The following is a 27,132-nucleotide window of genomic DNA, read 5'->3' as shown; positions in this document are numbered from 1 at the left end:
AGCTCTCACTAGGTTGCCCCAACAACATGCCTCAGCCAGAGAAGAGCATTCCTTACTGTCACATACAAAGCTAAACAGGCAACAGACAAGAGAAGGATGGATTAGATTCGAACCCAGGACACAAAGATGAAAGATCAGCAGCTAGCTTACTGTGTCACCTTGTTCAAGTATTTTAAAAAGGAACCTTAGCAAGAGCAGATGCATTCTATTAAATTATTTTGCATTGATAGAGGGTTAAAAATTAGCATTATCATGCCTTATGATGTCTAGCAGAACATTTCAAAGTGCTCCACATACAATGATTTGTAGAGTGAATTTTGTTGGTAAAATTGTTTTTTGTTAATACTGAAAAGACACAACACGAAAACAAGTAACAACCTTTTTTATTTCTGAACATTAGTGAGATGTTTTACAAAAAAGGTAAAACAAACATAGGAAAGAGACTTTCAAAGATTTCAAAATCCAACACAAAGACAGCACTTCGTGAAAATTAGGACTACAGATCGAGCCACTACACCCAGTGCATTTGAGAGGATCTTTACTTGAATCTTCATTAGTGAAAGGTGAGGTTTAATGCGTCAGAATTCAGTTCTCATAAAAATAGGCATTTGGTCCAGGATGAATGAATGCATTAAGTTGAAGCTGAATTCTTGTCTATGAGCGGGTGTACTTGCCCCAGATGTGCAGCATAAATACTGAAGCGATGAACAGTAGACTCATGACAAGCACTGGAACAGGCCCACTGAGGAGAGAAGGTTAAAAAAAAAAATCAATGGAAGCACATTTAACAGTACATTCACCACTGCTTGCTTTTATAGTTTCAATATCAATGCAATGATAGTAATACAAGGAACAAAAGGGACACCTAGTGGTACAGCAAGTGTACCCACACAATTATATTTATTATGCTTTTCCTCCAACAGTGCTGGTAAAACTAGCAGAGTTATTCCTACTTCATCTTAGCCACAATACTGTATCCACAGTTAGATAATATGCATAATTCTGCCCATTGTTCACTTTAAATATCTCTTGTTCTTAATAGATTTAGAAAAGTTAGATAATACAACATATGTAGAGATTTCAAACCCAAGGAAAGAATGTCAGAAAAAAATCTTGCACCCACAATTATAACTTTAGAGTGGAAACCTAAATCTCCTCACACCGTTTTCAATTCTCCCTCCACCAGTGAAGGTAAAGCTAAATGCACCAATCTACCTACATTGAACAATAGTCCTCAAAAGACATCAAAGCCCATATCAGTTCTTCAACTTAATTGTCAAGCTTTGACACAAGCTTTAGGCTAATCACATCAAAAAATTGCAGATCACAATGTAATAATCCAAGTCAGGACAGTTACCATAACATTGCATATTCTGAATTTTAGACACAAACAGAAAATCTTGTTCACATTCTAATCAAAGCAAATCTGTTCACAGTTGATTTGCATTGGTTTACGGGGGTATTGAATTTAAACAGAGATTGTGTCAATTGTGAAAATCCAGAACCTCCCTCTTTCACTGATTTCTAGTAGCACAACAGCTCAGAACCAGCACAGGTCTTAATATCTAGAAGAGTTCTCCATGGAGCGAAATTATTTCCTTTAAAAAACTGAAACAATCCCAACAGCAAACTTGAGGGTGTCAAGTACAATTTTAAGTCATGCTAGCTTCTGTTTTAGAACTTAAAAACTAAAATGCAATATCACGCACAGCATAGCCATATTTCCTTTTTATTATTCACTTACTTTGACCTTACCTCCTAGTGAGGGGCTCAACTCAGGCAGAAGACTTTTGTGCTAAGCCTTGAAACACAAAAAGGCCACTTTCTGTCCTAAAGTATCAAATACCTGAATCTAGAATCATAGAATTCTACAGCACAGGAGACCATTCAGCTCATTATCCTGCGAAAGAGCCAGCAAATTAGTCCCAATCCCCTACTCTTTCCCATAGCCCTGCCATTTTCTCCTTTTCTAGTAAATCTAATTCCCAATTTACCCAATCTAATTGGCTATTAATGCTGCACACAGCATAAATTGGACTGGGACAGAGGGCAGTGAAACAGATCACACCATCATCAACACAATATTACCTCTATTGATCGGGGCAAAAAATATTTGCAGGAGACGTTCTGAAGTTCTTGTCTTTCAGATAGTCAACTCAATTATTAAAAAAGAAATTAGCAAATGTATATAAAAAACACCTCATGTATCTTAAAACAAATAGCCTGTGTATTTAAATTCTGGATAAACAGCCAAAGAAAAATAGTTTAAAAAGTGGAATTCTTTGGTTTGCTTTTTACTTTCAAACAATTTACTCAAATTGAAGTTTCTTTTTTAAATAGAGTTAGAGACTAAAAATATTCTGGATCTTAAAATAAAGGCAGTCGCACACCAGCTTGACCATTAAATGATTTTTTAAAATCCTTAAAATCCTGAACTCATCTGTCTCATTGCAGTTATTGGATGAAGAATGGACTTTGACATGAAGCTCCTGTTTCATTTCCCATGTGTAAAACGAACACAAACTATTGAAAGCCTCAGATCAATGTGTGCACATACGTTGAAACACAGTCAAAGCTGATAAGCTCATCTACCACTGACATACATATCCAAGGTTCCATTTGACCTTCAAAGAATTATGAGCGAAAATACCTGAGAAACACCCACTATTCTAATTGTCAACTCATGCCATCTAACCAATTATTTAAAAGACAAAGTGCAGAAAGGAACAAGACTTGAGGATTAACACAAAAATTGTTACTCTTTAAAAGAGGAAAATTAATTTGGCAGTTAAGCACATGCTTAAAAACAGATGAAACTCCTACCTTCATTCATTTTAGTCAAAAAGATATAACTAAAAAGCGATGGACAACATATAATTTCCCCCCTATAACTGATGAATTTTGCCCCATCAGTTTCACAAAGATTTACTGCTGAAGATCATATATTTAAATAAGATTTTTAGAAGGTCTTCAATTTTCCTTACACAGAAATGGGGCACCACCCCAATTCCTGATGCAGTATTATGATAGGAAGTCTAATGAAGCAGGTACAAAGTCGCAGGGTATCATTCCTGTAATCTGCACAGCAGCCCTTGATAAAGGATATGAACAAACACACACATTTCTCAATATGGTACACAATGAAGCTTAGGTTTCATACAATAGGGTTAAGAAACCCCTAAACAAAAATACCTCGAAAAACTCAGCAGGTCTGACAGCATCTGCAGAGAGGAACACAGTTAACATTTCGAGTCCGTATGACTCTTCAACAGTACTAAGAAAAAATAGAAAGGAGGTGAAATATAAGCTGGTTTAAGCGGGGGTGGGACAGGTAAAGCTGGAAAGAGGGCCAGTGATCGGTGGAGATAACCAAAAGATGTCAGAGACAAAAGGACAAAGAGGTGTTGAAGATGGTGATATTATCTAAGGAATGTGATAATAGGTGACATTAAGGGTAGAAAGCTGTGGAGGTCAGGTCATTGAGTGTATTTAAGACCGAGATAGATAGGTTCTTGATTGGTAAGGGGATCAAAGTTACAGGATGAAGGCGGGAGAATGAGGTTGAGAAACTTATCAGCCATGATTGAATGGCGGAGCAGACTCGATGGGGCCGAATGGCCGAATTTCTGTTCCTATGTCTTATGATCTCCCTGGCCATTTGAGCATCTCTGATTTTAGGTGCTCCACCACAGGTGGCCGTGCTTCAGTTGCCTGGGCCCTAAACCCTGGAATTCGCTTCCCAAATCGATCCCTCTCTCTACCTTGCTTTCCTCATTTAGATGCTCCCTAAAATCACCTCTTTAACCAAGTTTTTGGCCAAATGCCCTGATCTCTCCTAACGTGGCTTGATATCAAATTTTGCTTTATAATGGTCCAGTGAAGTGCCTTTATTATGTTAAAGGTGCTATATACACTTCAAGTACAACAAATTGTATGAAATTTAATCAATTAAAATCTGATAGTAAGGTTGTATGCCATTCCCCCCACCCTTTCTAAACTATAAAATCAGAAAAGCCATATTTACCAAAGAGCTTCTTTCCTCCAACCTAACTCCTCAGTACCAACCTGTGATAACATGTGAAACTGAGTCAAGTTAAATAGAGCCAATAAATAAATACATTAACAATACACCCACTACCAGTCATTACTGTCAGAGAAATTTTGTGTAAAGTACAGTCATATCTTATGGTACAAATCAACAGTAGTGGCCTTGGTTTGATTCTGCAGAAGTTAAATTGAATTTTATCCAGTTAAAAGAGCTGATGGGTCACATGCCATTTAGTTTTCTTGATTGTCTTGAATTCTCACCTATGTAGCCCAACTCCTTAAAGAAATGGCGTGGGATGTGACTTATTCAGCTTATCGTAGTGCATCTTATCTCACTGTAGAGAATCTGAGGCAGGCATCACGTAGGAGATAATTTTTTAAAAGAAAGATAAAAAGACCAAATTTAAAAGGTCACTAAATGTGGGAGTTAGAGACAGTTGTCATTTTTTTCTGTTCATCAAAAAGACTGTGTTCTAAATTTCAGCTTGCAAAGCATCCTACTTTTCATCCTTTGAAACACTGGAGACTGCATTTAGCAGGTTACTGCCCCAATCATAACCTGCTGCATGGTTACAAAGTTCAAAATGCAAAGTAATAACTCAATTTATTTGTAATTATGTTGCAATTTAGTTGTCAAGCTAAAAAATGTAGGATGCTTATGCAACTCTACTTTGCATACATTTAAATCCTGCAATGCTGATCACTTAATTATAAGTTAATTCAACCAGTATAATATATCAATTTAGTATCCAGATTGGTAAACTTGCAACAATGCACTATGTTAATCAATGGGGCCAAGAGACTGTTAAAAGCAGGATCTTGACTGATTGGACTTCTAACCAGCTAACTGTTAAATATGCCCAGCCACATTAAACCATCTCAAAGAACTAGACATTCAACAAAAATCAATAGAATATTCAGTGCTCAAAGTAACTGCTTGGCACTGCTTTACACAGAGTAAAGGAGGAATTGCTCATCTAGTTTAAAACTATTTCTGCACAAGAGATGCAAGGAAATAATTAAAGTGGACAAGTCGTCCCGTGCTGACCACAATAACGTCTCACTCAAAAATAACAAAAACCTGAAACTACAATCTGTTCTTTTAAGCTGGTAATGACATGTGACGTGGAAGTATTCAATGTAGGAAAAAGATTGAATTGTATAGAAATACTTATGAAACTATTCAGCTAAAGCAGTGAAATGGGGACACTTATACTATTCTATATAAAAACCTAAAACAAGCTACTCAGAGAGCATGTATCAGAGAAAAATAATACAAAAGGAAAAACAAAACCAGAAATTCAAGTAAAGACAAACTGAGAGGTTGATCAACATTTGTAAAAAGAAAAACACAAACCTGCCTTTGCACCTTACAGATAACCTGCTGTGTTTTTCCAACATTTCCTGTTTTTATTTACGCCAGCAACCGTTAAGTCAAGAGCAGTTAAAGATCACAAAAATAGGACCAGAGTAGTTTAATATTTCCTTTTCAGCAATTCAGAGCATCACAAGATAAATGTTTCAAAGCAAAGTCTCATTCTAGGATTTCTTGCTTTACAGAAAATAAAGGCAAAAACTAAATACAGCTGTTTTTCTTCCTCTCTTTTTAAATAAGATTGTTTAAACAGTCAATCCTGAAGATATCAGGGTACTTAGCTTAAAATTGTACTCTTTCTGACTCTGCTAGGGAACTAAAGCAACTTATTAAAACAGCTCCAGAATTCTACCCAGGGGAATAATGCTACACCACTTCACATCACATTAAGTCGCTAACTTTCCTGTATACTGAACTATACTATAGGTTAGGGTTTAATTTCAAATAATGGGTGTGCAAATACAGCAGGCTTACTGTGAAGCTTTATTGTTCCCAGAACATCATAACACAAGGAATAGGAGCAGGAGTGGACCAAGCGGCCCCTCAATATGATCATAGCTGATCTTTTGCTTCAACTCCACTTTCCCACTCATTTCCCATATCCCTCAATTTCCAGGAGACCAAAAATCTGTCTACTTCAGCTTTAAATATCAACAATGGACTATCCACAACCGAAGATTCACAATATTCCAAGTGAAGAAATTTCTCCTCATCTCAGTCCTAAATGATCAGCCCCTTATCCCGAGACTGTGCCCCCATGTTCCAAATTCCTCAGCCGGGGGAAACAACCTTTTAATGTCTATACTGTTAAGCCCTTTCAATGCAGAGTAACTTAAAGGGGGTCAAAGATTCAAAATAAATTTGGGACAGATGCCAGAAAGTTGTTACTCATTTTTTAAAAAAGTGATCAATACATGGAATAGATTTCCAGGGTGGATAATGTAGGTAGAATCCTCGCTATCACTAGAACCACTGGATTCTGTGATTGGATAAGGATGACTGAAGGTTTTCTGATGTGGATGAGCTAAGAAGGCTGAATGTTCTCCTCATCCATAATTATTTTGTGATAAGTAGTATTAGTAGCTTGAGAGAACAGCCTTTGCAGCTTCAGATGCAACACCCTACAAGGTTACTTGCACAGCAAGATCATAAGATACTGTAGACAGCCAAAGAGTGGGTAGATTGAAAATGTTTTTCTGATTTTATAACATTTTTGTTTCTATTCCAATTACAAGCTCATAGTATAATTAGGTATTGTGGATTCTTGGTTGAAGGTTTAATGCTATAATTAGTTTATATGCGTATACAATGTACTGGCATTTAATACTCCTGCAGATTTTTGCTTGGTCTGACCTTTGCTACATTTTAATTATGGCACTCTTGCTTTGCAGCCTCCCATTGGGGGCTACTCTAGAGCAGTTATGAGTACATATCTAAAAGTCAAGGGTCCCCCTTGTCCTCACTTATCACCTCACCAGCCTCCGCATTCAAAGGATCATCCTCCGCCATTTCCACCAACTCCAGAATGATGCCACCAACAAATATATCTTCCCTTCACCCCCCCGCCCCCGTCAGCATTCCGTAGAGACCGTTCCCTCCAGGACACCCTGGTCCACTCCTCCATCATCCTCTACACCTCAACCCCCCTCCCACGACATCTTCCCATGCAACCGCAGAAGGTGCAACACCTGCCCGTTTACTTCACCCCTCCTCACTGTCCAAGGCCCAAACACTCCTTTCAAGTGAAGCAGCACTACACTTGCACTTCCCTCAATTTAGTCTGCTGCATTCGTGCTCCCAGTGTGGTCTCCTTTACATTGGAGAGACCAAATTCAGACTGGGTGACCGCTTTGCGGAACATCTTCGGTCTGTCCACAAGCATGACCCAGACCTCCATGTCCTGAGGACTCGAAACGTCAACTCTTTTCTTCTCCGCCGATGCTGCCAGACCTGCTGAGTTTTTCCAGGTAATTCTGTTTTTGTTTTGGAGGAATAGCACCTCATCTTCCAATTAGGCACTTTACACTTTCTGGACTGAATATTGAGTTCAACAACTTCAGATCATGAACTCTCTCCTCCATCCCCACCCCCTTTCCGATCCCCCTTTTTTCTAATAACTTATATATTTTTTAAATATATTTTTCTTTTCCCACCTATTTCTATTATTATTTTTAAATTTATTTCCATCCATTGTCTTATCTCCACCTCTTAGCCTATTTCGATCCCTTCCCCCTACCCCACCCCTACCAAGGCCATCTGTCACTCACTCGTCCTGCTTTCTACCCTTAATATCACCATTAGCGCATCCTTTAGCTTATATCACCACCGTCAACACCCCTTTGTCCTTTTGTCTTGGCATCTTTGGCAATCTCTTCTTTGCCTCCACCTATCACTGGCCCTCTATTCAGCTCTACATGTCCCACCCCCCTCAAACAACTTATATTTCACCTTATTTCTATTTTTCTTTAGTTCAGATGAAGATTCATATGGACTCAAAACGTTAACTGTCTTCCTCTCTGCAGATGCTGTCAGACCTGTTAAGTTTTTCCAGCTATTTTTGTTTTTGTTTCAGATTTCCAGCATCCGCAGTATTTTGCTTTTATCTAAAAGTCAGTCCTTTCACTAAGGACCATATTGCATCGTCATCTCATCAATATTTCCAATGGGACTCAAAAACTTCAATTCCCTCCCTCCGCCTTGTGCGCTGTAAAGTGCTATTGCATGTAAGAAAGCAAATATAATCAGCCATACTTTCCAAATGATGCATTTTACTAAGTGAATAAACTTCATACATCAATAACAGCAATCTTGAGCAATTCTTCCTCACAAAAAAGGAAACAAAAGAATCTGCACACAGGGTAGATCTGTTGGGAAGAGAGTTATCATAAAGAGCTAGTGATCATTATTAATAGTACATGCTACACTCTTTACTATCTTCTCACAATTATTTAAAAGAAAACAAAAGTAGTTTTATGCAACCATTACCAATGAAACCACATCTTGGCTACTTCCTACTATAAAGGCCTTTGACTTCACTTGGAACAAAAAGATCAAGCCCTGTTTTGATTCTGATCAGTAGAAAAACTACCACTTGGTTCTGGTGTTTTCACTAAAACATTGCAAATTGCCAAATATTTTGGACTTACTAGAAAAGTAGCTCATTTCCAGAATGATTTTTTTTTTAAAGGTAAAGTGAGGGAACTTCTTTTTCTCACAAAGGTAAAACTTCCCCAATAAATTGAAGAATTATTGTAAAATACATCATTAGCTCAAATCCAACAGAGTGAGGGATCTGAATCAACACCAGAAATTCACTCATTAACATGGATATCTTTAGCATCAACAGAGTATATTAATGTAGCTCTATCATATCATCAGGCTGAATAATTATTCGAAGGCAGTATACTCAATGATATCATCAGCTATCTTGACTTAGCAAACTAACAAAAATGAATTGGATAGTGAAACATGAAGAGTGCGTTACAGGGTTTAGGACATCAATAATAGACATTAGCTGATTTTACAACAATCCAATCTTGGGTAGCTACAAGAATGAAGGCTGTAATTCAAAGTTCATAGAAATACTTACACTTTAAGCCCAGGAGAATCCTCTGTGTAGAATCGCCACATACCCCCAGTGCCTGTTGAAGTGGTTCGCCCAGCACGGCTCACTGCACTGCTAGTAGCTTTCCTGTCAGAGAGGGGTAAAAGGAAAACAGACATTAGCTACACATTATACTATAAACCCCTAAACAGGCACTGCGATCAGGGACAGTCTTTGGTTAGCAGAAATCTACTTCCAGCCAAGATTTTGACAAGTTCAATTAAAATTATTTCTGACAGTAAACAATGGATTTTTTTTTTAAACTGGGTCTTCCAGAATCCTCATCTTCACAAACACTTTTTTTTTTGTTTGCTTCTTTCTTTAACCCAAAATGTACCATTGAAAATATTAAACACTATTCTAACAGAGATTTGTTATGAAAGTTCAAGTCTCTTAGTTTAAAGTTAAACATTTGCAAGGACAAAAAACAGATCGCAATGCTGAGCAGCAATGTTCTCACATTCAGGGTACAGGGAGGAAAGGAGAGAAGAGACACATATCTGGGGAGTTTTCATTCCCTCTCACCAAATAGGGGACATTGGGGAGCTGCAGTCCATCAGGCCAGCACTCAACTGCAGGTATTAGGTGAGGTTAACTAAGAAATGGAGATTAAAAATACACAAAAGGAACTGAGTGGGAATGCTACCCAAATACACTCATTAAAACACAGTTGCACATTGAAAAATAAAATTTATGGGAAGATTGATTGACAAGTTTGCTATTTTACAACAGTATTTAAACTACATGAAGATATTAGGGACCGAGATTTATTGATCTTTTACAGACAAAAATGAGGTAGCATATCAACAATATTACACAATTTAAGACCTAGGAAATTGACCACTGAGTATTGGGCATATATACAAGGCAATATTTTAATTGAAGGCTTCAGTGCTCTCATGGTTTATAACAATATTCTTATTGCAGAGGTTACCGCCTTGAAAACACTCTTCAGTTGTCCTAATTAGAAAATATTCTTAATACAGGAGAATCTATGCTTTGATTTGGATATTTTTTAAACCGTTTTTAAACTTGAATTCTCAACTAGGCAGATTCACACATTTTATAAAACTATATTTTCACAAACACATGGTGTGGCAGCCATTGTACATTTTGATTGTATAATGCTTTCAGAAGAACGACATTGACAGATCCAGATTTCTGTGACTGTTTATTCTGGGAGTAAAGGGGGTCACGGGCAGCCAGTTTTGGCTAGTCTCCAGAAGTTCATTAGGGCTGGGGACCAAGTGGAGGGGAAGGCCCTACCTAGGTCTGGTGGTCCTCCTGGTTGAAATCATTGCCCTACTTTTGGGTCACACAGATCAAAATCAATGTGATCTTGTCCCTAGCCTCCAAGTAATACTTATGGCTGGGAATGGGGATCAGGAGCTCCCCATAAACTACACTGTACAACAAACCATTCACATTCGACCAAAACAAACTTAAAACACCCCATTTCCACTGCAGCCCCCTCAATCTAGGGGTAGGTTTGTGCCTTCATGTAGGGCCCACTGAGTCTAACATCCATATGCTTAAGGAAGGTTTAGTGTGTTATTCACAGCCTGGCATCCGTAATGAATTAACAGATTGGGCAGAGCCTCTAGGAAGGGCTTTCCACCTCCCAGCTAACAAATACCAGCTGTCCCAGCATGACCGATGTCACCAATGACAAATGAAGCACCATCTCTAAAACCCTGCAGTACTTTGTAAGAATCAACCTCCTGGGACTCATCTCAGTTCTCTAACAATCACTTACATCGGGATTTGTTTCTGTTCAGTAATTTACACCAGGAATGACTGCAAGTGCATTGACTTAAACACAAGTAGAATACAACATATTTGAACTCTGTCTAAAGCAGCATGCAATTATCCAGCATGTAAAATTTCTATGAATAGCATGCCAAAATACACCTGCATTAATTGATTTGGCTATGTGTGTTTTAGCCAACATTGGAAGAAGAATGCAAAAAAGAACTCAGCAGACACAATGTGACACTCCCGGTAAAGTGACAGGCATTCCAAGAGTCCTTTGAATCTAAACTAATCTTACAGCAATATACTTCCTCCACACCATCTACTGGGATTCAATGACAAAATCCTTATTCAAGGTTCACCAGATAAAGAATAATATGCAGTCTGATTGTATTAATGTCATCTGGAGTTCAGTGTTTATTTAACATTCTAACGTGAGGGCTTTAGATCAACAAGTTATAAAAAAATGAAGCCCAATTTCTATCTATTTGTATATTGGAATAGTTACGTGGTGCAAAATTTATGATCAATTATCACACTGAAGACAGTTACAGAAAGCGCAATGCTCTTCTTTGCAGCACAACACAATGGAGTGCACAGATTTGATCAGTCTACTGAACTCCCACACACTGGCCAAGCATCTCAGTTTTTGGAAGGAGAGAGGGGGAAAAGTATAAAAAATAAGGAAAATAGGAGGCCAAGTCATCACCAAGACACTCAAGCACCTTCTAGTGGTGAAGAGCAGTATTGAAGGTGTTGCTGCTATATCAAGTGTTGCATCACCTCCCACCTCAGTCAGCAGTCAAGGCAGACTGTGGAGGAGGGGAAAGGGCCTAGAGTGGAATGAGGTTTGAGAGACTAAGTTTCTAAGTGGATGAATAAAAGAGCAAAAAAATGAAAGCCAGCTTCACATTTCCAGAGTTCAATACAAACTGTAGAACAGTGTTCACATTCTGCACCAAATTGAAAAAGGATAAGCTGTAGTCAAAGTTTTCAGAAGCTCTTTGGCCTTTTTATTAGATCATATGAATTAGCAGTAGTAGGCAGCCATTTGACCCCTAGAGCCTGTTCCGCCATTTGATAAGATCGTGGCTGATCTGATTGTGGTCTTAACTCCACATTCCTGCTATCCTATTTTCTGCAAACAACATTTCTCTAAGAACCCTACAGTTTCTGCCTAGCCTACTGTGAAACAGCCCCATCTCTACCACCAGCCCACAAGTCCTCCATCAATGGTACAGCCTTCATGATTATACTCTCCAGAATTATCTTCCGAAACTCTTGAATTTGTTCGATCCCTCCCACCATTAGTTCTACACTCCTCTCAAATCTCCCATGTTCCAAATGCCTTTTAGGCTGTTCCTCCCAAACAAATCCAGTGAAACTTCCTCATGGAGTGTTGTATAAAGTTCACTAGGTCCACCACTATTCTGTTAGCAAATGAGCAGTAAGGACTGAGACAGGGTGACAGTGATTTTCGCAGGCATATTCCTTCCTGCAGTATATTCTCCATCCCATCTCTAATGTCACTTGCCTAATCTTGCTATTTTTCTCACTAAAATATTACTTGCTATTACATTGCCAATATTTCACTGGCACATGTAGATTTTTCGCAACAGATTTGTGCATGTTGTGTAATAATATTTTACAGCATTAATGATATCCTACTTTTGAGTCATGTTTACATATTTGGAGACCGTCCACTGATAACAAGAATGTTCTTGCTTTACTGCATGAGATTTCCATTGATTATAGGGTCTTATCATTAAATCATGTTTTGCTTTGTCAATGTTTAGCCGTTTTAACCACAAATAGTTCATTCTATGGATGGATTAACAAGTTTAAATATTTACAATGTTAAGTGACTAGTGAGCTGCTTGAGAAGTGTTAAAGGACCATTAGTATTGTACTTTGTGATTGGCTGCTGCTTTTTTCATTGCTGTTAACATTGCATTGTCAAAAATTTATATTTCAAGGCTGCAGTTCATTAATTTTGTAGCAAAACAGACATTTTTCCGTAAGGTGAGGAATGTTGATCTTGGCTTGTAGATAACTCAATGTCAAAATAAGGCAACAAAAATAATTAACAGAAAAAAACACATTTTGGTCTGGTTAGACCTTGTTCCACACATTTTTAAATCAAAATACCTATTCAAAGTTGAATGAAACATATACTGATTTCTGGTTACAAGTCAAAACATTAGATTACATAAATTGGCCCATAGTATGTAATAAAGCCCTCCAACCTTGGGGTATTATAACTCTCGGTCATTTCTGACACAGTTGTATCTGTTGTGTGATCCTCCAATATAAACAGTGTAAACTCAGTGCATAGTAATGGAAAGTCATCTCAGGCTCACTTTATACATGGACACAGTTTCCATTCCTATTTGAAGTCACCAGGACCTGATAGTCTGCATCCTAGAGTCTTAAAAGAAGCAGCTGCAGAGATAGAGGATACATTGGTTGTAATCTTCCAAAATTCCCTAGAGTCTGGAAAGATCCTAGCAGATTGGAAAACCGCAAATGTAACACTTCTAATCAAGAAAGGTGGGAGAAAGAAAGCAGGAAACGATAGGGCAATTAGTCTAACATCTATAATAGGGAAAATGCTAGAATCCATTATTAAGAAGGTAGTAGCAGGACTTTTTTAGAAAATCATAATACAATCAAGCAGAGTCAACATGATCTTGTGATAGGGAAATTGTGTTTGACAAATTTATTAGAGGTCTTTGAGGATGTAATAAGCAGGGCGCATATAGGGAACCAATAGATGTTATATATTTGGATTTCATAAAGGCATTCGATAAGATGCCACATAAAAGATTACCGCGCAAGGTGTTGGGTGTGATATATTAGCATGGTTAGAGGATTGGCTAACCAACAGGAAACAGAAAGTTGGGATAAATGGGTCATTTTCAGGAATGTCACAGGAATCAGTGTTGGGGCCTCAACTATTTACAAAACGTATTAATGACCTGGATGAAGGGACAGACTGTATTGTAGCCAAATTAGCTGATGATACAAAGTAAGAAAGCAAGTTGTGAGGAGGATACGAAGAATCTGCAAAGAGATATAGACAGGTTACGTGAGTGGGCAAAAATTGGCAGAAGAAATATAATGTGGGAAAATGTGAAGTTATCCAGTTTGGTAGGAAGAATAGAAAAGTAGAATATATTTTAAATGGAGAGAGACTGCAGAATGCTGTGGTACAGAGGAATCTAGGCATCAATCACAAAACGTTAGCAGGTACAGCAAGTAATTAAGAATGTTGGGCCTTTATTGCAAGGGGATGGAGTATAAAAGTAGGGAAATCTTGTTACAACTGTACAGGGCATTGGTGAGATCACACCTAGAGTAGGCTGGAAATATAAACTTATATTTCACCTCTCTCCTATTTTTACTTAGTTCTGTTGAAGGGTCACGAGGACTCAAAATGTCAACTTTGTTCTTCTCAGCCGATGCTGCCAGACCTGCTGAGTTTTTCCAGGTTTTTGTTTTGGATTTCCAGCATCCGCAGTTTTTTGTTTTTATCTTTAGGTTCAGGGATAGGTCAGTAGAGATGCAGCTGCACAAATTTAAGGAGATATTTCATAACACTCAGCAAAGATATATCCCAATAAGAAAGAAAGACTCTAGGGGAAGGACACACCTGTGTGGCTAACTAAGAAAGTTAAAGGCAGCATCAAATTGAAAGAAAAGGAATACAATTCCACAAAGGTTAATAGGTCAGCAGATTGGACAGAATATAAAAAACAGCAAAAAATGACTAAAAGAATAATGAGGGAGAAATCAGAGTACAAGAGAAAGCTGGCTAGAAATATAAATACAGAGAGCAAGAGTTTCTACAGGTATTTAAAAAGGAAAAGAGTAACCAAGGTGAGCGTTGGTCCCTTAGGGAGAGAGTCTGGGAATTAATAATGGGAAATAAGGAAATGGCGGGTAAACTGAATAGAAAATTTGCACCTGTCTTCTCTATAGCGGGTACAAATAAACATCCCAGAAATAATGATGAATCAAGAGGTGAAAGGCAGGGAGGAACTTAAAACAATTACAATCGTCAGAGAAAGGGTACTGAGAAAATTATCATAACTAAAAGTGACAAGTCTCCAGGAACTGGAGTTCATCCTAGGGTCTTAAAAGAAGCGGCTGCTGAGAAAGTAGATACATTGGTTTTAATTTTCCAAAATTCCCTAGATTCTGGAAAGGTCCCATTAGATTGGAAAATAGTGAATGTACTCCACCATTCAAGAAAAAAGAGGAGACAGAAAGCAGGAAACTACAGGCCAGGTAGTTTAACATCTGTAACAGGGAAAATGCTGGAATATTTTATTAAGGAGGTTAGAAACTCTCAATGCAATCAGGTAGAGTCAGCATGGTTTTATGAACAGGAAATCGTGTTCAACTAATTTATTAGAATTCTTTGAGGAAGTAACATGCATCGTGGATAAAGAGGAACCAGTAGATGTGGTGTATTAGATTTCCAGGAGACATCTGACAATGTGCCACATCAAATGTTTTTCAAAATAAGAGCTCATGGTGTAGGGAGTAACATATTAGCATGGATAGAGGATTGGTGAGCTAACTGGAAACAGAGTAGGCATAAATGGGTCATTTTCAGGCTGGCAGAATGTAATGAGGTGGGGTGCCAACGGGATCAGTGCTAGGGTCTCAACTATTTACAATCTATATTAATGATTTGGATAAAGACCAAATGTATAGCTGCTAAATTTGCTGATGACACAAAGATAGTTAAGAAAGTAACTTGGTAAGAGGATGAAAGGAGTCTGCAAAGAGATATAGATAGTTTAAGTGAATAGACAAATATTTGACAAATGGAGTATAATATGGGTAAATGTGAACTTGTCCACTTTGGCAGGAAGAATAGAAAAGCAGCATTATCTAAATTAAGACAGATTGCAGAACTCTGAGGCACAGAGGGATCTGGGTTCCCTGGTACACAAAAAGTTAGTATGAAAGTGCAGCAAGTGATTAGGAAGGCAAATGGAATCTTATTGCAAGAGGAATGGAATATAAAACTAGGGATGGTTGGCTAGTTGTACAGGGCATTGGTGAGATCACATCAAGAGTACTATGTACAATTTTGGTCTGTTTATTTAAGAAAGGACATAACTGCATTAGAAGCAGTTCAAAGGAGGTTCACTCAACTGATTCCTGGGGTGAGAGGGTCATCTTATGAGGAAAGGTTGGTCAGGTTGGGCCTGTATCCACTGGAGTTTATAAGAATGAGAGGTCATCCCATTCAAACATATAAAGATCTTGAGGGGACTTGAGAGTGGATGCTGACAGGATGTTTTCCCTTGTGGGAGAACTAGAGGACACAGTTTAAAAATAAGGGGACTTCCATTTAAGAGGAGATGAGGAGAATTTTTTTCTCTCAGAGGGTCGAGAGCCTGTGGAGCTCTCTTCCTCAGAAAGCAGTGGAGGCAGGGTCATTGAATATCTTTAAGGCAGCGGCAGATGGATTTTTGAACAACAAGAGAATCAACAGGAATTGTGGTATAGATAGGAAAGTGGCATTGAGGCCACAATTAGATCAGCCATGGCCTTATTGAATTATGGAGCAGGGTGGAGGGGCTGCATGGCCTACCCCTGTTCCACTTTGTATGTTCATATGTACTGACATGGAAGCATTGAAGTTTAAAACACCCATGATACAGACAGGTTCATCTTCAATTTAATTGGAAAAGGTCAGACAACTATACATAGGGGCATCAAAAGCTAACAGATACCCAGCATTTTACTTTTACCCAACCAGTTAGACAGTATCATGAGGAAGTGCACGCTACCAGTTGTATCTTTGCAATAGAACAGGAGCAATCAAATAATATTTATATCAACAGAACTTCTGTGTCAACACAGACCCAATGACAACAAGCACCAGCTCAGAAATTCCTAAACCCACAAAAAATGAGCTATCTAGCATTGATGGACTTGTTATAGAGTTTATAACAAAAACAAAAATATCTGGAAAAACTTAGCAGGTCTGGCAGCATCTGCGGAGAGGAGTACAGTTAACGTTTCGAGTCCGAAGGACCCTTCAGTTTTTTTTACTTAGTTCTGTTGAAGGGTCATTCGGACTCGAAACGTTAACTGTGCTTCTCTCCGCAGCTGCTGCCATACCTGCTGAGTTTTTCCAGGTATTTTTGTTCTTGTTTTGATTTCCAGCATCCGCAGTTTTTTGCTTTTATCTATAGAGTTTATAGTTGGCCTGCTGTGTCCCCTTTTTTTTATTCACTCATGGGATGTGGGCATTGCTGGCTAGGCCAGCATTTATTGCTCATCCCTAATTGATCTTGCTCAGAGGGCTTTTAAGAGTCAACCACATTGCTGTGGGCCTGGAGTCACATGTAGGCCAGACCAGGTAAGGACAGCAAATTTCCTTCCCTAAAGGGCACTAGTGAACCAGATGGGTTTTTAATGACAATCGGCAATGGTTTCATGGTCATCATGGCCATCTAAGTGGATCACCAACTAGCTATACAGCCTTCCATTAGAAGCACTCCTCTAATTAGTACATTTAGGAGTGGCACACATCCACTAACAATACAGCATTGCTAGGGTTAACATGGCAGCAAGAAGCATTAATATTTAAATCACTAGCAATACACAACTGACTAAAATGAATTTGTTTGGTAAGAGTTGAAAATAAAGCATCTGCTATCAAAAAACTATATCTATAGAAATCTTTATGTCATATACTATATATGTGTGTGCTTCTAAGTATCTATACGAAAAAATGAACAGTCACCATGCTCCATTTATTTCCCTCACTGTTGACAATCCCTGTTTTCCCCCTCATTAAGTTAATTAATTGCAAGGTTGAGTTGAAGTAAAGTAACCACTTTCAATTTTACAGTACTTCAGAATGCTACAATAGTTTGATATTAATGACTTGTAACATGCAAAGTTTAGATATTTTCTCACTAGCCTCTTTTGCTCCAATCTGTGCTTAGAAACATGAATCACCAATTAACATTTTTCCCCATACATTACACCACAGTTTACTTACGTGGAATCTTTCACCAGAATTAGCAAAGCAAATTCAGGTCCACATTTTTAATTTTTGTGAGGGGCAGGAAACAATGAAAAGATGTGCAAAATATTTAATGGGTTCTAAAACTTGATTTTGCAATGTGTATTTTAACTAACTAATTGTAATAATAATAACTGCATAAAACGTTAGTTGGGCCACAGCTGGAGCACTGTGTGCACTTCTGGTTGCCACACTGTAGGAAGGATGTGATTGCACTAGAGAAGGTACAGAGGAGATTCACCAGGATGTTGCCTGGGCTAGAGTGTTTCAGCTATGAAGAGAGACTGGATAGGTTTGGGTTGTTTTCCTTAGAGCAGAGAAGGCTGAGAGGGGACCTGATTGAGGTGTACAAAAGCATGAGGGGCGAAGATAGGAAGATACTTTTCCCCTTAGTGTAGGGATCAATAACCAGGGAGCATAGACTTATGGTAAGGGGCAGGAAGTTTAGAGGGGATTGAGGAAATTTTTTTTCACCCAGAGGGTGGGGGGTATATGGAACTCACTGCCTGAAAGGGTGGCAGAGGTGGGAACCCTCACAACATTTAAGAATCATTTGGATGAACATTTGAAATGCCATAGCATAAAAGGCTACAGGCCAAGTGCTTGATAATGGGATTAGAGTAGATAGGGACTTGGTGACCGTTGCGGACACAATAGGCTGAAGGGCCTCTTTCCGTGCTGTAAATTCTATGACACTATTTATTAAATATCCCAACTACACAACTTTAGCATTCCAATAAAATGCAGTACTTTTAAATAAACAATACCAGCATTTCTTGATGTGTCAACATTTTCTCCATTTCACAGTATCACACTCTACAAGTGAATATGTTATATAAATTGATTTTCCTCAAAACCAAATACTTTAACACAACATATTAATGTTCACACTCATCTATTAAAGAACTGAGTTAGCTGTTCAGATTACTAATTGTCAAACAGTAATGTATTTAGTTACAATTGAATAACATTTCAGTAAACAAAGCCCTACACATTTGCCACAATTCACCAATTCTTCCAGAATCTGGTAACCAGTCTACCGAACAATTTGCCAGTCATATAACTGAAATAAGATCAGGGCACATTGCTGTGTCCAACCACCAGCCCTAAAGACCTGAAATATGCTTTGTACAAACTACAAATTTCAACATAGCAACTGCTTCCTAAATGACAAGAATGCAAAAATGTAACTTCTTTTGTTTCTCCTAAAGTTAACGGTTGTTTATACAGTTCAACAGGTACCAATAAACCTTCATCAAGTAGCACAAGTATCCATTCTTCATGAATGAGGCATGGTTATACTGTGTCAGCAGATTATGGAAGACATCATAACCAAAAGCAACCTTTTCCTCATCAAACATCTACATGCACAATTTCCATTATAGTCACAAGCATGAACCGAGCCCCTGGTTTTTAACCCCCTTCTCTAGTACACCAAACTGGACTGCTCCAACTGCTGAACTCCTTAACTCAGCACAGCCCAAGACTCAAACCACTGATCTTCTGCTCTGTGTGGCTTGTCACCATGTCAAACAATCAACTTATTCCTTATGTAATCAAGGACCTCAATACTTTCATATATAAAAGCATTTGGCCTACACATTTCACTCAACTAATAAAACATATTCCTCACTGGCACCAAATATATTCTTAATTTTCATAACTCCTACATTTCAGTGCCATGAGAGGAAATAGCAATTGCTCATTACAATAACGCTTATTCAAAGCAAATAATAAAACTACATGGGTCTGATGAGGAGTTATACCCAAAACATTAACTCTGCTCCTTTTGCCACAGATCCTATTTGTATTAGTTCCCACACTTTTCTGTTGTTACATAGTTAATACTTCATCACTAATTTTGTCTTGTAAAACCCTAAATAAAATCCCAACTTAGAAAATGAAATCAATATCATTAAAACAATTAAGTTACTAGCATGGAATTGAACCACTTTACAATACTCACACTTACAAATTCTTTAATTGCTCACATTTGCATGAAAATATATTAGTGGGAGAAATATAACTTATTCCAAGTGCAGGAGACTATGGAGATTATTTTCTACATGCTTATCTCAAACATAACTCTTGACCTTGAAAGGGTTTTTTAAAGTCTTCTTTTGTTGGCATTGGCTTGCTTAGAGAAGTGAGTAGTTCTTAGTTACTAAGAACAATCCAAGCAATATTACCAATAGTAATCAAATTATCATATATGAAGATCTAACTGTATCAAACTTGCAATCCACTGCCATGCTGGATATTACTGAGAACAAATGCCAGTCCAAATATACTGCATTATTTTGATGTTGTACCTGTCCCAAATTATTTACCTCTGCCTCACTGTGGATCCACCACCAGCAGCCCGGGGTGCTACAGCCTTGCTGGGCGATCGGCTAGAGGCACCGACATTTGTTGCACTTGCAGCAGGTCCAGGCTGAAAGGAGCAAAACAAAATGTCAGCACTGAGAAAATAAAATGCTTTTTCCACACAACATTTACAGAGATCCAAAGTATAAAGCACAACTTAGCAATAGAGTAGATAGAAGTGCTCAACCAAAGTACTAATTGGTATTTATCATTTTGTTTCCAAGTAGTACAGTGAATTTGTGCCATAGTTTACAAACATGATATCTGTACAGCAGTGGTGAATAAAATAGTTTCTTGATCTTGGGTTTCAAAGGAAAACAGCCCAGTAAATTGAAAGGAGGTAACTATCATCACCATAAAGTATATCGATCTATTCTTCGTTGCTACTCTGAATCCCCACAGTTTCCACGGTCAAAATTCCCAAACCCACTGAATTAGTTAAAGGGATTACTGTGGAGATGGTGTCACATTTAAGTGAGTGTGTTGGTTAGTGTCAAGATGTATGCATGGAACATGTCCACTAGCTGCCATTAATAACAATAGAAAATGCTGAAAATATTCAGCAAGTCTGGCAGCATCAATGGGGAGAGAAATAGGGCTAAATGTTTCTGGTCAATGACCTTTCATCAGAACCATCATCATTCTCTTTCCCAGGCAAACAAATAGTCATGTTTTACCTCCAGAAACTTTAAACAAGCATATGGGGCTTCAATATTTCAGAGAGGGCATGTCCAATAATGTAACACTTCTTCAGTACTGCCCTGAAAGTATCAGTCAAGATTTTGTGACTACAGTGGGTTTGCAATCCTCAATGTTATAAAACAGGTACATATAACACACGGATATGTCTCTCCCCTGTATGCTTTCATAAAATCTTCTAACTCATTAACAAACTTGGGATTCTATCGCACATGCAAGTTATGAAGCACAAAATAAGATTCAGAATGTTCCCCCCTCACCAATCTTTGCTCTATCAAACAAAATTGCATTTGCTGAATTCGAAAATCTGAGAATGAGAACCAAACCACTCACACGTTTATACCAGTTTACACTATATTTCATACGCTGTAAGCCCTTTTCATTTAGTGACTATTTCAATAAAAAATTCCCACTGCAGAATACACTACTGCAGACAGATGACTTATTTAAAGGAATCTGGGCTTTGATTACTGCTGACGTGGCGTCGTGAGTCATAAACCTTTTGATGGGTTCAAGTAAACAAATTGAAAAGCTACTGTTAGAGCATACACAATAAATGAAATTGGGGACAAAAGTCACTTCCTCCTAGTAGGGAGGCAATGCAGTTGAAAGATTGAGTTTGTGGCGGTCAAAGGACCTTGGTGAGGCTGCCAGGGTCCGCTGCTCTGTATCTGTCTCTTATCTGTCTCTAAGCTGTATCCCCCACCCCAACTTCGCGTTACCCTCTCTTGGAACTCTGACCCAGAGATGGAACATCTCCCTAGAGATGCTCGCGCGATGAAACACCGGACACAGTGGGTCATTACCATGTTGACGCCGCTCGTTCCGCTTCACTCAAGCCCCCAAGGTCCGCTCCGCTCGAGCCGCTGCTCTCAATGTGGCCACGACACACAACTCAGGACCCCTTCCACTGAGTTGGAGCCCTTACACCGCCTGACAATAAAACCCAATAAGATACGGTCAAATGAATATCAGCATATATTAAAAAAAACCGCGCCGCTTACATTACATTACTTTCTGGCCCTTAAGCTGATAATCAACCTTTCACTCGATAAGGGGGCTTTTTTTTCTGTATTCAGGCTTCGCTGAGGACAGCTAGACCTCGTGATGACGCGGCGGTGGGCCGGGTATCCGGTGACTGATACCGGGAGACGGTTGACCCGGGGAACGGCCTGAGCCTTGGTGGTGTGGGAGAGAGAGAGAGAGAGACTATGGTGAACGTGGTGTTCCTGCACCCGGACTTGGGGATCGGCGGTGCCGAGCGGCTGGTGGTGGACGCGGCGCTGGCACTGCGCAGGCGCGGTTGCCGGGTGCAGATCTGGACGGCTCACTTTGATCCTGCGCACTGCTTCTCGGAGTGCCGGCGACCGGCGCTCGGTGTTCACTGTGTGGGGGACTGGCTGCCCCGCACTTTGCTGGGTCGCTGCTCGGCCCTGTGCGCCTATCTGCGGATGCTGTACGTGGCCTTTTACCTGGTCTTTCTCAGCGGCGCCGAGTTCGATGTGGTTTTTTGCGACCAGGTGTCGGCCTGCATCCCCGTGCTCAGGTTGTGCCGGCGAGTCAAGCGGGTTCTCTTCTACTGCCACTTCCCCGACCAGTTACTGACCGGGAGACCCACACTATGTAAACGGCTCTACCGCTTCCCTATCGACCAGCTGGAGGAATACACCACAGGCCTGGCCGACCTGGTGCTGGTCAACAGCAAGTTCACGGCCGGAGTCTTCAAGCAGACTTTCCGCTCCCTGTCCCGGCTGGAGCCCGAGGTCCTCTACCCATCCCTCAACTTCTCCGCCTTGGACACGGAGCCGGCGGCCGATGACCAGGAGGAGGAGCCGCCGCTGCCCCCCGGCCGGGACCTGGTCTTCCTCTCCATCAACCGCTTCGAGAGGAAGAAGAACCTGGGCCTGGCCCTGGAGGCCCTGCACTCCCTCCGGGCCAGGTTAACCCAGGCGGACTGGCAGCGGGTTCACCTGGTCCTGGCCGGGGGCTACGACCAGCGGCTGCCGGAAAATGTCGAGCATTACCGGGAGCTGCAGGAGATGGCGAGCAGCCTGCAGCTGGCCGACAGGGTGACCTTCATCCGCTCCTTCTCAGACCAGCAGAAAGTCTCCCTCCTCCGCCGGAGTAGCTGCGTCTTGTACACTCCCAGCAACGAGCATTTCGGCATCGTCCCCCTGGAGGCTATGTACAGCCGGCGGCCGGTCATCGCCGTCAACTCAGGCGGACCCCTAGAGTCGGTGGTCGACCAAGTCACCGGCTTTCTTCGGCAGCCGTCACCCAGTTCTTTCGCTGAAGCCATGGAAAATCTTGTCAAGGCTCCCGATTTACGGACAAAAATGGGAGAAGCTGGAAGAAGTCGAGTGCTTCAAACCTTCTCTACAGATGCCTTTACAGAGCAGTTGTATCAACATATCTGCAAATTAACACTAGAAAAATGACTAATGTAGAATAACAGCGGGAATATTAAAAGTGAAGGGTTTTTTTTGTACTACGCAAGGTGAAATCTGACACTGGCTGCGATGTGGGGGGGTGGGAAACTTAGTTCTTATCTATTTGCGAATTTTGGTGCACAGTTTACTGTTTTGCATGATTGAAGAGTGGTGTGGGATGGGGTGAATGAATAGATGCAGCATTTCCAGCAGTTGCATGGGAAGGTGTCAGGAAAAAGGGTAGCTAAAGTTGGGAACAAAAACAGAAACAGAAATACCTAGATAACAGAACTGTTGAAGGGTCATGAAGACTCGAAACGTCAACTGTGCTCTTCTCCGCTCATGCTGCCAGACCTGCTGAGTTTTTCCAGGTATTTCTGTTTCTGTTTTGGATTTCCAGCATCCGCAGTTCTTTGCTATTGTAGCTAAAGTTGGGACTGGGAAGAATGAACCAGGGAATGTTCGCTCTGTGGAGAGGGGAGAGGAAGAGAGCTTGCTGGTTAGATCATGTTGTAAGTGACAAATGGAAAATAATCTGGCAACATGAAAAATTCTTCATGCAAATATTTGAGATTTCAGTACATGTAGCAAATAAATTTTACCTGAGGTGTTTTGTGAGCTAAAAAATACACTGATATGCTGGAATGTGTTATTTTTGTCGGTATTTGCCTTGAAATGAGTCAGCTGTATTATATAAACCCTGTCATTACAAAACAGGAGCAATCTCAAGTGATTCATTCCTTTCTTCAGCTTCAATTTTTATCTTACAATCCTGAGCTCAGTGACTTAAAAAATGGTTTCAGCCAGATGCCTGTTTGCTCTGGTTGATTTGCCTGTTAAAGAAATCTTTAACTGTAATGAATAACTGTAATGAATAGGAATAAGTTTTTAGAGGGGATACAGGAAAAGATTTACAAGAATTGTTCCAGGTTAAATTAAATGGGGTGGGAGCAAGCTCAGCTATACTGTACGTTTTATGTGATCAGTTTGTACTTAATACTATTACTTATAAAAACCCAAATGCTGTTGGTGTTAATTACTTTTATCTAACCTGTGACACATTAAATATTTGAACCCCAATTCATCCTTGTTAATCCATATTCTTCAGTGTCTTTCCATTAAATATAAACCCCAATTCCTTGATTTTTCTCCCACAATGTATTGCATCTCACTTATTCACCTTGTCTCATCTACCATGTGTGCGGATTCTGCTAAGCTGGCTAACATGGCTTTCTCGAAATCTTTTATAGTCATTATTTGCAATGACCACCGCTTTTATATCATCAGTAAATTTTAATGGTTTGATTTGTAGTCCAAATCATATACATATATTGGTAGTAAAGGGTGTGCTCTCGCATTAACAACCCTAACCCCAATCATTTACTTTTTAACTCTTCAATTTAAGCAATAGTCATTTACCTTGACTCTTCCAGTCCATCAATCAACTTTTATACCAGTGTTTCTCCAACTGGAGTCCATGGAGACTTTCCACAGGAAAGTCTGCAGAATAGTTGAGCAATGTGAGAATGGGAGGTATGGACCAGAAGTGAAAAGCAGTCACTGCGTGCCACGCTGAGTAAGCTGGCTATCTGACCCTGGAGGGGAAGTTGCATGGAAAATGGCAAGATAAATGCTAGTAGACCAGCTTACCAAAGCTGGTGTTTGGTGCCAGGTGAATTGAGACTTCTTCAAGGGAGGGAAGATTTTTAAATATTTAATAGTTAAGCTCAAAGAGCACCAAAGTGCAAGTTGGCCAGGTATTGAGTATTGTATAGTATTTTAATTTAGGTGAGGAGTGTCCATGATTACTAATCCATTTGAAAGGGACCCTTCAAACAAAAGCTTGAGAACACGTTTATGCATAATGTTACATTTCCTGTTTTACAATTTGTCTGAAATATGTGATCTAATTATGTCTGCAATGTTACTAACAACAGGACACATTGGGTAAATATATATGTTAATGTGATCATTATTACACCAAATAACATTAAGTAGGTCAAGTGTATTACATTGTCCTGATGTGAAGCTGTCTTAATTTTGCATTTTGGGGTGTGAAATCACTTGAAGCACTTATACAAGAAATGTGAGACCATCTCCAAGAGGTAGTCTCACATACTACAGCTTTGCAATAGCTACAGCAGAAATCCAGTTGTAAAGCAGAATTTAACAAGATCCAAGATAGCGATTTTTAAAACTTTGCTTTGAATCTTTTTTCCAATGCTGGCAAAGAGCAAATAATTAATTTTGCCTCTACCATATTAAAGTTTCACTGACTTTTCTGGGACAGTTGAGGATTGTGCAGGATTGGGAAGTATAACTCCCATCTGTAGGTTCAATTGCTCTAAGCAGGTAACGGTCTGACACCAATACCTAAAGTGAAATTGTTAAACAGGACTACACAAACAAGTCAATGCAGGAAATACTGTTGTACGCTTTTGTATTGATACTTTACAGAAAATAAATCAGATATTTGAAAATTTTGAATATTTTACATTTTTGATTTATACAAACAATAAAGACAGTCATAATAGAATAAGTCAGTATTTATTGGACTTCCATTTTCATTTTCTGATGAATTGTTTCCTTGTGTGTGTCTCAATATTTCCATGGGTCAATGTGTAGCTACATGCTTATGAGGAGTGAACTGATCAATATAATCTGAATCATAAGGTTCCAGGTTCAAGTTCCAATCCAGGGCTTGACCGCGTAAAAATAAGCGCTGACACTCCGGCACAGAATTGAGGACATGGTGCACTGTCAGAGGTGCCTCCTTTCAGGTGAGATGTTGAATCAAGGCCCTATCTGCCTCCTAAGGAGGATGTAAAAAATCACATGGTACTATTGCAAAGAATTGCAGCCAATAAAATACTTTTTGTAGTGTAGTCGCTGTTATGGAAAACATGGCAGTTAATTTGTGCTCAACAAACACTGACAAATGGCAGTGATAATGACCGGGTAATTTGTTCTTTGTGTTGAAGGATAAATACTGGCCAGAACACCAGGGATAAGTCCCCAGCTTTTTAAAATAGTGCCAAGGGATCTTTTATATCCACCTGAGTAGACAGATGGGGTCTCAGTTTAAACCTCATCTGAAAGAGGTATCTCCAACAGTGTAGTGCTTTATCAGTACTGCATTGAATTGTCGGCTTTGATTTTTGTGCTCAAGCTCTTGGATGGGAAGTGAACTCAAAACCTTGTGACTCAGAGGTGAGTGTGCTACCAACTTAAGCCATGGCTGAAACATCAAGTTTAAATCCTTTTTAAGGCTCTGCACTTGTTGCAATTATATTGCAGCTGATGAAATGCTGAATTGACATCCTTCCCTCGCTCATGTTTTGCAGTTGGGGCAGCAGGAAGAGGGCAGAAAATGCAAAAGTAGAACATTGGTGTCTTTACTTCTTCCCCATCCAGATCAGCTAACAAAAACATTTTGTTTAAAGTCTGCATTGTAAAATAAGTTAATAGATTAGAAGGTTGAAATTACACAATCTGAATCATAGAATTTAGATGATTCCAACGGGGGAGATGGAGTCAAAATTGGGCAGACCTTGGATCTATTGGGTTTTCACACCTTTTCAATAACAGTTTGAATTTATGTAGCATAGTGAAACATCTGTTATCAAATGAAATCCGACACCAAACCCCCACACACATTTAAACCAGTGGCCAAAAGCTTGATTAAAGAGAGAGATTTTAAGGAATCTCTTAAAAAGGGAGAGAAAGCAGCAAAGTGCAGGATTTTCCGGCCTCTCCCGCCGGTGGGATCTTCTAGTCCCGCTGAAGTCAATGGACTTTTGGC

The 27,132-nt window shown here is 39.5% G+C and overlaps 2 protein-coding genes across 2 annotated transcripts; one reads left to right on the top strand and one right to left on the bottom strand.

The window, feature by feature from the left end:
- Positions 1-367: 367 nt before the first annotated feature.
- On the bottom strand, positions 368-22,511 carry sec61b (SEC61 translocon subunit beta). Its single transcript, XM_041184747.1, has 5 exons — positions 22,374-22,511; positions 21,708-21,834; positions 20,166-20,269; positions 9,012-9,113; positions 368-742 (listed from the first exon to the last, which is right to left on the bottom strand). The coding sequence occupies exons 2-5, from the start codon at positions 21,708-21,710 to the stop codon at positions 655-657; spliced, it is 297 nt and encodes a 98-aa protein (XP_041040681.1). The 5' UTR covers positions 21,711-21,834; positions 22,374-22,511; the 3' UTR covers positions 368-654.
- alg2 (ALG2 alpha-1,3/1,6-mannosyltransferase) lies at positions 22,003-25,810 on the top strand. The gene has a single exon (XM_041184745.1). It carries the CDS (start codon positions 22,113-22,115, stop codon positions 23,337-23,339), a length of 1,227 nt encoding a protein of 408 aa, XP_041040679.1. The 5' UTR covers positions 22,003-22,112; the 3' UTR covers positions 23,340-25,810.
- Positions 25,811-27,132: the final 1,322 nt, after the last annotated feature.

This window comes from Carcharodon carcharias, chromosome 3 (genome assembly GCF_017639515.1).
Source record: "Carcharodon carcharias isolate sCarCar2 chromosome 3, sCarCar2.pri, whole genome shotgun sequence".
Classification (NCBI taxonomy): Eukaryota; Metazoa; Chordata; class Chondrichthyes; order Lamniformes; family Lamnidae; genus Carcharodon; species Carcharodon carcharias.
Note: the sequence above shows the minus strand (reverse complement) of the source record. Positions and strands in the feature narration are given on the sequence as shown.

Coding starts and splice junctions, on each gene's coding strand:
- sec61b (XM_041184747.1), bottom strand. Junction 9,114..20,165: donor GGATCCACAGTGAGGCAGAG/GTAAATAATTTG, acceptor CCTCTCTGACAG/GAAAGCTACTAGCAGTGCAG. Junction 743..9,011: donor GATTCTCCTGGGCTTAAAGT/GTAAGTATTTCT, acceptor TTCTCTCCTCAG/TGGGCCTGTTCCAGTGCTTG.
- alg2 (XM_041184745.1), top strand. CDS start 22,113: ATGGTGAACGTGGTGTTCCTGCACCCGGACTTGGGGATCGGCGGTGCC.